Genomic DNA, 12,981 nt, shown 5'->3' on the forward strand with positions numbered 1-12,981 from the left:
ACCCTAGTCAGAGGCAGCATGCTTCTGAAAACCAGTTGCTGGAAGCCTCAGGAGGGGAGAGTGTTCTTGCACTCGGGTCCTGCTTTCGGGCTTCCCCCAGGCACCTGGTTGGCCACTGTGAGAACAGGATGCTGGACTAGATGGGCCACTGGCCTGATCCAGCAGGCTCTTCTTATGTTCTTATGTTCTTAGGGGGGAAAGGATTTTTTTTAAAAAATGAGAATGACCTCATTATCCCATTCACCAGGACTTCAGAGTCCCTGTGTATGCTCATTAGCAGTTGCAATAACTGGGCTATAGGATGCTTCTTTGAACACCGGAACAATATAATCCTGCAGTCCATCCCCAGATTGACAGTGGGTAGGATTGTGGAGTCAAGGAGATCCAGCATTCAGATAAATGCAATAAAACCCAATTCGCTCTTGGGGTGTGTGTGTGTGTATTTCTCCAGCTTTTGGGGGGTGAGTAAGGGGAGGACAGGTTTGGTGGAAAGATTTAAAGGCCTACTCTTGAGATATTGAAGAATAAAATTAAACAAGTATGAAACCGAAATGCTTTTGTGTTAGCTGCTTTTTTGTTGTCCTAGAGCTACTCTGGCTGATGTTTGTGTAGCAGTTCCTTTTCTCCTTCCTCCCCCATTGGATTATAATTTACTTTTTTATTTATTACATTTATATACCGCCCCATAGCTGAAGCTCTCTGGGAGGTTTACAGCAATTAAAAACAAGAAAAACAAATACACAAATTTTAAAACACAAAAAACAATTTAAAAACTTTTTTTTAAAAAAAATTAAAAACAATTTAAAAACACATGCTAAAATGCCTGAGAGAAGAGGAAAGTCTTGACCTGGTGCTGAAAAGATAACAGTGTTGGCGCCAGGCGCACCTCATCAGGAACATCATTCCATAATTGATTGGCAAAGTTGACCACTGGCTTGTGGGTATCCAGGCATGCCTATAAACACCCACAAAAGAGCCATGCTCCTTGGACTGAACCAACATCTGGAAACACCCTAGCATTTCGTTTAATGCCAACAGCTCTCAGTATCATGACATAACAATCTTTTTATCATGTGAATTACTGCTCTTTGCTTTAATCTCTTTTTAGTTGCTTGACTGCACTGTCTTTGCAATTAAGTGTAATAAGCAGTTGAGCTTTTAAAATTGGGAGCCTCACTCTTGTGATGGCTGGGTCAGGAGTGATCTAAATCTGATTTACAAAGTATTCTGGGTGGATCTGATTGTCTTTGGAAAGGAGCCAAGCTCTATCCTTTCTAGTTTATGTTCAGTGCAGTCCATGCTGGACAAGCAGCCTGATAACTATTTCTGCAGTTATAAGATATTTCTTAGATTTCCCCCTTTCTGTACATTTTCAGGTGTTGTGAAAAGGGGTGAAGCAAGCTTCTTTGCATGTTTTCTCATAGTTGAGCAGGAACCCTGAAGAGTGTTTTTTTTGCTGAAGACTTTTCTGCAATACATGAGTAAAAATGAACAACCCCCTGTGTTCATGATTATAATTCTTAATTCATTTCTTTCTTTGTGTTTATGTCTGTCTGTCTGTCTAATCTGTCTAATCTATCTTTGTGTTTATATATCTATCTTTGTGTTTACACACACACACGCACACACCAATTAGTTTCCAGGCCAAATGCAAAGTGCTGGTTTTGACCTATAAAAAATTACGCAGCTCAGGACCCCAATACCCCAAAGACTGCATTTCCCCACATGAACCAACCCAGATCCTGTGTTCATCATCTGAGGCCCTTCTCCGTGTGCCCCCTCTGAGAGAGATGTAGAGGGCGGCAACATGAAAACGGGCCTTTTCAGCAGTGGCTCCCCATTTGTGAAATGCTCTCTTCCGGGATGCATGACTGGCGCCATCACTGTCTGTCTTTAGGTGGCCAGGTAGAAATATTTTTATTCACCCTGCCCTTCGGAGTTTAATTGTCTGTTTGCTTTTAGTTGGGTGGGGAGGATTTGGTTTTTATGGTATTTTGAACTGCCTTCAATTCGATCCTGACTTATGGTGACCCTATGAATAGGGTTTTCAAGGTAAGCAGTATTCAGAGGGGGTTTACTATTGCCTTCCTCTGAGGCTGAGAGGCAGTGACTGGTCCAAGGTTACCCAGTAAGCTTCATGGCTGTGCGGGGATTCGAACCCTGGTCTCCCAGGTCGTAGTCCAACACTCTAACCACTACACCACACTGGCTCTCTTAAGTATTTTAGGATGTTTTTATTCTTTTTTTGAAAAATGCAACTAATAAATATATTAAATAAATAAATAAAAGCTCATAACATGTATGTGCAAGTGCATAACGTTTTTGCATAATGTGTGTGTACTGCTCAAAAGTAGTTATGCATCCATATATTTCTTTTAAATGTTTTCCCCTCCCAAATCATCACTTGTTATCTACTTTATGCGCAGAGTACACTTTTCCAATAGTAGATTCCTAAAGCTTATTTAGTTGAATCAAGGGCTGCTGCAGGATGGAATTTTTAGTTCAAGTCGTTTGCACATGAACAGTGAATGACGCTCCTTTTGTGTCTTTAAACTTTTAACAACAAAGCCACTATTCAGGCCATATGGTTGTTAGTAGACTATGAAAGCAATAGAATGCAAACATAATTGAAGGGTGCTTTTAAAACACTCTCAAGGTTTTCTCAAAATATCAGCTCCTGAAAGCAGTGTGGAGTAAGAGCTTTCATTTGTAATCTCACAAAATCTAATTGTTCTTTCAGCTGGGAAGCTGGTGTCATTCTCAATGAGACAGTGGTATGAATTCTTTAAGAAGCCAGGGGGTTACTAGTATTTGAGCTAGTTCTGGGCAGAGCTTGGAAAAGTTACTTTTTTTAAACTACAACTCCCATCAGCCCCAGCCAGCATGGCCACTGGAGTGGGCTGATGGGAGTTGTAGTCCAAAAAAGTAACTTTTCCAAGCTCTGGCTGGGTATATCTCTTGATTGTGTGTGTGTGTGTGTGCGTGCGCGCGTACGCTCGTGTGTGCATTAAAAAAAGGAAACTATGAGATATGATGGTGACTTTTGAGAAACTGAAATCAGGTTTACTACTTTCATTTAGAAATCTACCTTAAGAATGAAATTGTAGCTCTTGGCTATATATTTTGGTACCTCCTGAAGTTGGGTTGTAATCCTACACAAATTTAACTGGGAGTAATCCCTATTTAACTTGATGAGGCTTGCCTCTGAATAGACATGCATAGGGGCTGTACTGTCAGGCTACATTTTTCTTAATGTTTAGACATGTTAACAAGAAGTAGCAACCTCTGTTCCCGTTTTCATGTGAAACTTGAAATGAAGCCAGCAGCAGAGAAAGCTGCAAAACCTGTTTCTGGGAAGTCGAGTTGAACTATGGGTAGGTTGCATACTATGGTGCTGAAGTGCCAATGAATTATTAATCATTATCTCCACTCCCACTCAGGGTGGTGCGATAGATGAACCAATGACCTGATTAAATTCATCTAATAAAGCAGCTTTTTTTTTTTTTTGCTCCTTTGAATAGCTTTGATGGTGTTTTCAGCTATTGGAAGGGGGCCTGGGTTGTACACTATTTATTTACACTCTTTTGTTCTCTCTTTCTCTCCCCCCCCCAATAGCAATTACAAAGCAATAAAGAGGAAAGACACTTTGATGGGTAAACTGGAATTATCCTTGCATAACTTAACAATTTTAAAGTTACTTCTTTACATTTCAGTAACATGTTTAGATGGCATACTTCTGACTGCATACATACAATATCAGTGGGATGAAGCTTTAGAAACGTCACTTCTTCTTCTTCTTTTCCTTTCCCCTTATCTTTAGGATTATGACTCATTTTTTGAATCCAAGGAAAGCAACACCGTCTTTACTTTTCTTGGGTTGAAACCTAATTTGGCATCAAAGGTAAATATTTCATTATATGAAGCTATGTTATATTCAGCTTGTCATTTTCAGTGTGCATTCTCTCTAATAGATGGTATGTTCTGTGACTGAAAAATGAATGAATAAAAGATAGTGAGGTGCTTTGGACAGTATCTTGTTTTGAAACTGAAATAAACACAATTGGTGATTTTCTCATAATTCATAGATGCCTAAAATCACGATGTATTCAGTTATATTGAAGTAGCACAATTTATTTTAATTATTTAAGGTTTAACCCTGGCAGAATATCACAGAAATTTGCCCTTCATAATTGGAACATGCATATTTCCCACTGAAATGTTTTACAAGCGTATGGGATTTCCTGGGAATACAGTCAAACCAAGTCAAACTGTGACACAAAAATACAAAATTGTTTGTAGTGGATCCATTGGGCATGGAAATGTACATTTGAAAAGCTCACAAAGAAAGTAGATCAATAAAAGTATCACTCACACTATTGACAATTTCAAAGTGAATTTTTAAAAAAAGAATCGGGGGGGGAGCAGAAGAATGAATCGGAAATCAAGTGTGGAGAGTTTCTACTTTTAAATTCTCTCCACAAAGATAGAGAATATCAGAAAAAATAATTAATCCGATGGCAAATCAATTATTGCAGAAACAGAGCCACATCGCTACTCTGCAGCCCTTTAATCTTGTTTGTATATCATTTCCAAACATCCCTACATGAGCTTAAATGCTAATTAATAGAGCTAAGCCTCAGTGTGTAAGTACAGGGTATAAATGAAATGGTTTTGTGGAGAAACTGCAATATTGTGTTTATAAATGTAAATCTTAAAATGTTGTTCTGGCACACATGCATATAGTTAATAGAACAAGGGGAAAGACTGGCCGTTTGCTTCTCAATGAAGCCTGTGAGGTACATTGTACAGGGTTTCTTCAGTTAGCACTCTGCCAAGAAGCAGCAAAGATGATACAGTTACCAAAAAGGTGACTTTGTGTCTTGTAAAGTTTTTTGTTATGACATACGGCAGTAAAACCCAGTTTTTATATGGGTCAGTAGAATTCAAAAAGGGCAAAATTGGGATAGGTTCCTTAGTGGGCATTCTGTAGAAATTCACTGTTTTTTAGTTGTAGCCCAATGAAATGTCAGAATTCCAGAGTGGAGCTTGTGACTAGTTAGGAGGGGTCTGAATGGCGAGAATAAGCACCGTTTGTGAATCAGAGAGTTATCTGGGCATTTAGGAAGAGGCTCAGAAGAGGCAGCTTATAGAGAGCTGGGAGCTGAGAACCGAAGCAATAGCTGCCAGAGGAAGAGGCCAGAGTGAGGCTGGCAGATCCCAGTAGCAGCAGGCAGCTGTTCAGGAGGCAAAAGCCAAGACACCAAAGCTGTGATCGCTAAAGCATAAAGCTGGAAGACCTGCAAGGAGAGACAGCAGCAGCAGTCCTCTAGAAGAGCTGCAGTCAGATTGGTAGTTGTCTTCAAGAAGCAGTCAGTCCCTGATCAGAAAGAAGACAAGAGAGCCAGTAGCAGTCAGGGCGTGGATGGGTCAAGGCAGGGTGGCGGGCTGCATTCTTGGCTGCCAGGTGCAAAGGTTCGCTGCTGCTTACTGAGAGGGTGAGGTGCGGGGAGCAGGGTACTGCCTGGTGGTTGGAGTGTCAGGTTGGCTCTGCTGCTGTGCTGGCCCCCTGTGCCATCCCCCCTCTCCCTTTTGGTAAGGGGCAGTGACCCTGCACGTCCAGTAGCCAAATATGCAACACCACTTGCCTTCCCTGCCCCAGCCCCACTGAAGAGAATCCTGACCAGAGGGAAGACTTTAGGTAAAGTCCTCTGTATAGCCTGTTAGTTAGCAGGAAGAAGAGAAACATGAAGGCAAGTGGCAATTGGTTTAGATTGCAGAAGAGAACAAGAGCAAGTACTTTGCTGGATGTTGTTTCTATTGTTTTATGTTTTAACTCCTGATAAAGTTATTTAAAGTGTTTGTTTCTTGTTTTATTACTGTGATTGGGTTTTTAAAATGTGTATTTTGATGCTTTATTGTTTTAATGTTTTGTGATGTCAGCCACTTTTGTTTTTGAAGATAAAATAAGCTTTTGAAATAACTATACAATTATTGGTTCTTTTTTTAAAAAAAATAGGAGTCGGAGCCTTAGAAAAATTTCCTTGAGGATTCAACAAGCACATTGTCTGGGTGAATGAAACCCTTGATATCCAGCACGTAACAGCTTCCCTAGTGGACCACTGTGATACATGGCAATATGCACCATCAATATTTTGTTTGACATTGAAAAGATGAAATAAGGCAGTGACTGCAAAATGGGGTAAATGGTGGTGGTAAAATAGTCATAGTGGGGGTTGCGCTTGTTTTTTATTTTCTTTTTTCTTTTTTGCAAACAAATCTGAAACTGATGCTGTGGACGAATGGCCCAACAGTCTCTGATGCTCTATTTGAAAAATTATTTGTATTCTGAAAGTGGTATATGGGTGTTGAATCTGATTGGACAGTGTGTATTGTCAGAGTGTCAGATGTTTACTGAATTCTGAGCTGAGAGTTAATGGCAGGCATCACCTACTATTCTTGAACCACAGCTAAACATGAAAGTCAGCAGTGTTGAGCTGCAAAGGTATCACTCCAACAGAATATGTGCTAATTGTGCTATTTGTGCTAAAATGTGCTTATTGAGGTAGATATGGCCTGGTACATCTTTCCACTTATATAAATCAAAACTCTTATCTCCTCTTGTTGGTATATCACTACAGATTGTTTTGCTTTGACTTACAGTTTCAGATGGTCCAAGAAAGAGAACTAGTTGGCAAATAACTTCTAAAATGAGAAGTTGCCAAAGTCTGTCTTAATTCTTGATAAGAATACCAGGCATGTCTGTCATTTTGACCTACATTGCATGCATTTCCCAATTTTTTAATGTATAAATTACAGATTTTCATCTACTCTGCAAGCATTGATATCACTTAGGAACCCTATTTCTCTCAGTGAGATTAATTTTAGAACAAATGTTAAAGCCTGTAGTGTGCTATGCAGGGCTTTTTGTGTGTGACAGTACTCGCTAGTACTGAGGACTAGTACTGAGTACCAGCATCTTTGTGTGTTTTTTGCTGCCTATTGCAGCCATTTTGTGCTGGCACCCAAACACTTTTACCAAGATATGAGTATCAGCACCTCATTTTTTTACTAAAAAAACACTGGTGCCATGTAATATAATTTCAGAGCCTGTAAAAGCACACAGGTAAGAACTTTAAGCTGACTAATAGTTCCATTGCCTTAAAGTTGGAGGGTGTTGGGAGGATTTATAAAGATAGAAGCATTTTTTTTTTGCCTGTAAAATATGTCACTTTACATGGTTGTGCTTGATTGTGCCAATGTGTTCAGTATCCTCCCGTTTTGAGTCCCGAGTAGCTATTCTTGGCAGTAAGGATAGTCTCTTCTAGCCTGTGGTGAATCTCAGGTGCCTCAAAATGAAAAGTGTGGGATTGAACAATAACAGCACAGTCCTATGCATGTCTACTCAGAAGTAAATCCCATTGAGTTCAGTAGGACTTACTCCTAGGTAAGTGTGCATAGGATTGTAGCCTAATTCAGTTTTAAAAGGCCATTTATCAGTTGGATACTTTTATCTACTTTCATCTCATTCACTGTTTGGAGCATCAGCACCCGCCCAAAAATTGATCATCCATTTATCACTGCAATTTTTGGTAAACCTCTTGTCAATGCAGTTCAATACTGCTGTCATTTTTCTATGATAGGCTAAAAACGGTTTTGGTCTGAATTTGAGGCAGCTCATATTTGGGCACTTTTGCACCATTGCCTTTGGCTTCTCTATTAAGTGTTGGTGCGCTAGAAGATCACTTGACTTGCAAGTGTTCCCACATTCCACTTCCCAGAATCCTGCCTGCAACATGGGAACAACTAAAATGTCCTAACTACAAATACGTGGATCCAGATCCTGTGATTTTGTTCTGCTGCACTGCAGTTGGAAGATCTACTTGAGAACATCAGCATGATTTCTCTCTGGATTAGCTTTCTTTTCAATGTCTGAGTTCAGGTGTCAGCCAGACCTGGTGCCTAGCAAGAACGAATTATATTTGGATTTCCAAGTGCATCTTTATCTACATAAGCACTTGTATGTCGCTGCAGTAAATCTTGGAGTGGGGGAAGAACTCATTACCAAGTTTGAAATATATATGCTGTGCTTTAAAGTTCACATAAGCCTGTCCCAAAGAAAAATACAGGACAAAGTTAGTTGCATTTAGCCCTCATGAATGGGACAAGTTAATTATGGCTTACTTGAGTCTCATTCATTTTAATGGGCACTGAAACATGATTAAAGCCATCTTCAGGCATTCATATTAAGTGTAAATGTGTGATGGAGGGCCACTGGGATGAACACACCAGGGTTGCTCAACTGCTGCTGGTCCAATCGCCACGAGTTAAGAAGTGAACATTTGAAACGGGGAGCCTCCTGTACTCCTGTTGGCTCCCTGTGCTTTAGAACCTTGACTTTCTAGGTTTCTAAAATGTGTAGGGAGCTTCCATGAGTATAGGAAGCTCCCTCTTTTATCTGTTTACACCCTCCCAGCTTAGGGAGGGCAGTTAAAATGGGGGACAGAGCATGTTTATTTTGTACAGGACATGAACACCTAAAGAAGGCTTAACTTCCTTTGGACTGGGGCTAAAGGACTTTTTAAGGGGTGTTTCTGTGGGAGCAAATATGCTAGTGCTGCCTCCCCTCATTTGCTAGGGCTTTCTTTTTCATTTTGATCAGGCTATACTTTGTGTGTATATCTGATCCTCTGTATCAGGGCAAGAGAGTAGATATGGGGTCGGTCCTAAAAATATCAATATTTTTTTAGAAAGAGTGAAAGAGAAGGCACTATAGGATCTCTAATGGTAGAAACAGTTAAGTGTGAAGTATGTATATGAGCCCTATTTTGTTACTCAAAGCTCAGGGAAGTTTCAAAAGCGTTTTTTTGTTGGGGTCAGAACAAGTCTGCTCTTCCAGGAGGTGTGATGGTGACAGCAGCTTAAATATCCACTGTGCTATATCCATCCTACTGTGTGCCTGCAAGTCCTTCACATGCTTAAAGTGGCTTTTTGGATTCTGGCTAACTTTAATGGTAGTGCCGTTTGTAATAAGCAAAAGATACATCATTTAAGATACCTTACTGTGTCTGTTGGGGCGGGGGAGAGGAGGGCATATTCCTGAAATGCAAGAAGAGATCAAAAGGTGTCCTATTTTCATGCCTGTATCAGCTCTGCAAATTCGCTGGTGAGTGCTATTTGATTTTTTTAATTCAAAGTTTGGCTTTCATGTTTATATCAAAAATTTGTAAAGTGCTTGAACTCTCCTTTTTATTTTCATTATATAACAGCCTTCCACTTTTTAAATTATTAAAATGCATCCTTTTCAGTCAGTGTTTTTTTTTTTAAAAAAAACAGCCTAGTTTCTTTTGTTTCTATATACCTCTTGCGTAGCGAGTTATGTTGTTTCCCAGCCCTCTTACGATGTGCTCATATCAGGAAACAAAATACAGAATAAATTATCTCCACGGGAAAGTAGTTTTGAGACTGGCTTTGATCTGCTTAAAAAAATATACTTCTAATGTGACCACCTAATATTAATTCTGATGAGGGGGGAGGAAAAGGAAGAGTATCTCTGACCTCCCCTTCCCCCGATTGCCTTTGCAAGTTAGAGGGATAACTTCTGCAGTCCAGAGAGCCTTTTCTATTTATGTTGGCTCCCTGTGCAATGTAGGACCCTGATTTTTAAATACGCCTGGTATGAAGATCTGGTATGAAGATCTTCTCATGTAAGTTTCATATACTTTGGCCTGAACTTCCAAACTAATTAGACTGGGGTATTTTTTTTGCTGACATCAATTAAATTACACCAGAATAAGTAGTTTGAAGTGTGTAGCTTTTGCTGTATCTACTCCATGGACCACTACCTCCCAAGCACTACTATGAATTGTAGTACGCTTTGCAGGTAGGGAGAAAATTATGTCTACTTCAGGGATGGGGCACCCGTAGTCTAGCAACATCTGGAGGGCCACAGCTCTCATTCCCCCCAACCATTGACCATGCTGGCTGATGCTGATGGGGGGATGAGTCCAGCGACATCTGGACAGCCACATGTTCCCCAAACCTGGTGTAGATCTAACTTTTTTAAAGGGTGAAATGATGCAGGAGCAAACTTTTCCAAAATGTTTGAACTATGCTTCCTGTTGGCATGCTGCCCCGAAGGCCAAGCCAAGCATCACCATGCAGAGTCCTCAGCCACCTGCTGGGGCTCCAGTTGCTGGCTCAGCCCACTACAGTAATGTGAAAGTTTAACTTGTTCAGTATATGGCATCTGTGAATTTAACTGCTGGATGAACCCCTTTATAAGGCCTAGTTCCACCTGCTTTCCACCACACTGTTGACTGAAGTAAACAGTTGCGGGGGAGGGGACTCTAAAGCTGCATGCATGCTCTAGTGTGTGAATAGAACTTACAAGTATATGGTTTTACCACTCACTTCAATAGATACGTGCATGGCCATATAGCTCAGTGGCAGAGCACTTGCTTTGTATACACAAGGTCCAAGTTCAATCCCTGGCATCTCTAAGTAAGGCTGGGAAAGACACTCCTGTCTGTCTACTCTGGTGAGCCAGTCGGTGTACAGTAGACAGCCAATTTAATGATAACAAAATGATCCTGGGCTAGATGAGGTAATGGTCTGATTCGGTATGAGGCAACTTCCTGTGTTGCTATGAGACAAAGAGGAGTCCAAAGGCAGAGCTGCCCGTCTGGGTCACGTTGGCGGTAGCCTCCAGGCACAGAAGAGATCATTGGATGAGGGCACCCATTAGAATATTTGAGTTTCTCTAGCATATGTTTTCTCCCATTCCGGAAATGGAGTGTCACTGTTGATCATGCCCTTAGTTACTATTGAAAGCACTTGTGAATTGTAAAGAGCTGCATTGATTTACACAGGGAAAGGGAGTTGTCCATTTCTTTTCAGTCAGAGTTTGCAAAATCCTCTTGTAATCCATAAAAAGCCATTAAAAGCAAAACTAGGCATGTCTGTATACCAAAGCAGTGGGAAGAGTCATGGTAAAAGTTATATTGGCTGCAAGTAGTAGTACAAAAACCTTAGGCAAACATTCTCATTCCCTCCCCACATCCGTGTGCTTTCAATCGGTCCGTCAGCTTCTTCATCTCTTTTCTTTCTTTGCTCAGAAAATATTTTTCTCTCATTCTTTTTCTGGAGGATTTGGTTGTAATTGACAGGATCCCTGCACAATGTCTGTTTCTATGGAAGTTTCAAAAGTGGCTGCACACATTCCTTGTGGTATCAATAGTGACTGGGTCAGCTGTCGTCACAAAACAAATCCACAAATGACCAAGCAATCAACATTTCTTTCCAGTGTTTAGGTTTATACTTGAGTTATGTCCCACAGTACCTTTTGCCCTTGAGTGCAGCTGCCAGAGGAGAAACTAGATGCATGTTGCATCAATTGTGAAGGATGCAGGTTCATGTATGTTTTTGTGTTCAGGTATCTGCTTGTCAGCAAAACGAGAAGCCATCCCTAGATGGAGGTATAGTCCTGTGAAGTCAGGTTCTTAAGAGCTCTGATGACACATGCATGTTTTTCACTCAGTAACTACAGCATTAAGTGATGACTTGTATCTGTGAAAGAGCCATCATGGGGCATCTACTGCTAGCAGAGAGTTGATATCACTTGTCATCATCTCAGACAGTGTTTTTCTACTGAGGCAGTTTATATATTCAGCTGTGAGTAACCAAATGTTGAGTAATGTACACAAATGAGTCCTACGCAGATGTCTCCTCTATGTTGTCTGTGTCACTTTTGCCAGTGGTAGTTTTGTGCTTTTGTGATAAACCTTGGGTGTAGAGGGTCACCTATACACATGCACTTAGTTAGCATTGGGGCACATTTGTGCAGCCTTTTCCCTGGCTCCTAGTTCAAGGCAGCAGCCCAGATGTTTGGGAAAGGTTCTTTAAAACATCAGGGGCAGTGTGGGAAAATCAGCCCTGTTGAAAGATAGTGCCATGGTTTGTGCAGATACTGCGGCTTGTATTTGCCCCATTAAGTGCTCCTTCTGTAATGCACATGACACAGCAGGCCACTGCAGGTGCATTCTTTGGGGCACATATGGAACAGGATGTTCTGAGCAGATCCAATCATTGAAAACAAGGGCACCTTATGACATTCATGTTAGAGCCAAGATCTCGCATTATACCTTTCTAACAGTTGCTTGTCAGGGAGACGTTCAGTGGGTCCAGCATCTCCTGTAATGGGACTGAACTGACAGGAGAGTCTGCCTATGCCAGATTTTGACTTGCTGCTCTCCTGTTTGGCATATGGGATGCCGTCAGGTCAAGAGCTGGCAACCAATTTTAATACTAGACAGAAAGAAAAATTCTGCAAATAGCTGTTTCCTTAGTTGCATTCTGATTGGAGAAGCTGAGGGTGACATCTCCCTGCCACACATTTTATGGCAGGAATAAGAAGCTCCTTCAAGTCAGGGTATAGTAGCCTTTCGAAGTATCCATTCCTTTCCCCCACTCTCTGCTCCCCAAAAAGTCTGTTTGTTTTGTGCAGTAAGGTATGGCACTGAATGATGTCAACTGAAGATTCCCTATTCTTCTGTTGTGTAATATAACAGATGGAATGGAATTTTAGTTTATTGTGTCTCAGTTGTACTGCTGTGTTTAAAAATAAAATCATGTTTATATTTAATGTTTCAATTGTCATATTAAAGGTTACATATAAAGAAGAAAGTGCCCTGTGTGTGTGTTTGTCGTATTCTGCGGACATCTCTAATCAGTAGGTTTTGTGTTCTCTGAATATAACCCCGCCGTTTCTGGTCCCTCCAGTGTGTTTTCCAATTTCATGCTAACAAAAAACAAAAATAAAAAAATGGCTTGCTGCATATTCACCTAGGAGTAAGCTCCACGGAACATAGAGCAGTTGTGGGGTTGCTTGGCCCTCCAAATGTTATTGAACTACAACTCACATTTACCCTGGCCATTGACCATACTTGCTGGGGCTAATGGGAGTTGTAGTTCAGAAACACCTGG

The 12,981-nt window shown here is 40.8% G+C and overlaps 1 protein-coding gene across 1 annotated transcript in view; it reads left to right on the top strand.

Moving 5' to 3' along the window:
* The window catches only part of SH3BGRL2 (SH3 domain binding glutamate rich protein like 2), a 34,007-nt gene extending 21,326 nt beyond the window's left edge, over positions 1 to 12,681 (top strand). Inside the window, exons 3-4 of the mRNA XM_061623193.1 lie at positions 3,821 to 3,901; positions 6,017 to 12,681. Of these exons, the coding sequence (XP_061479177.1) occupies positions 3,821 to 3,901; positions 6,017 to 6,031 (96 nt within the window). The 3' untranslated portion in view covers positions 6,032 to 12,681. The remainder of the gene's footprint in view (positions 1 to 3,820; positions 3,902 to 6,016) is intronic.
* Positions 12,682 to 12,981: the final 300 nt, after the last annotated feature.

The sequence above is a fragment of the Rhineura floridana genome, chromosome 4 (genome assembly GCF_030035675.1).
Source record: "Rhineura floridana isolate rRhiFlo1 chromosome 4, rRhiFlo1.hap2, whole genome shotgun sequence".
NCBI classification, from domain to species: Eukaryota; Metazoa; Chordata; class Lepidosauria; order Squamata; family Rhineuridae; genus Rhineura; species Rhineura floridana.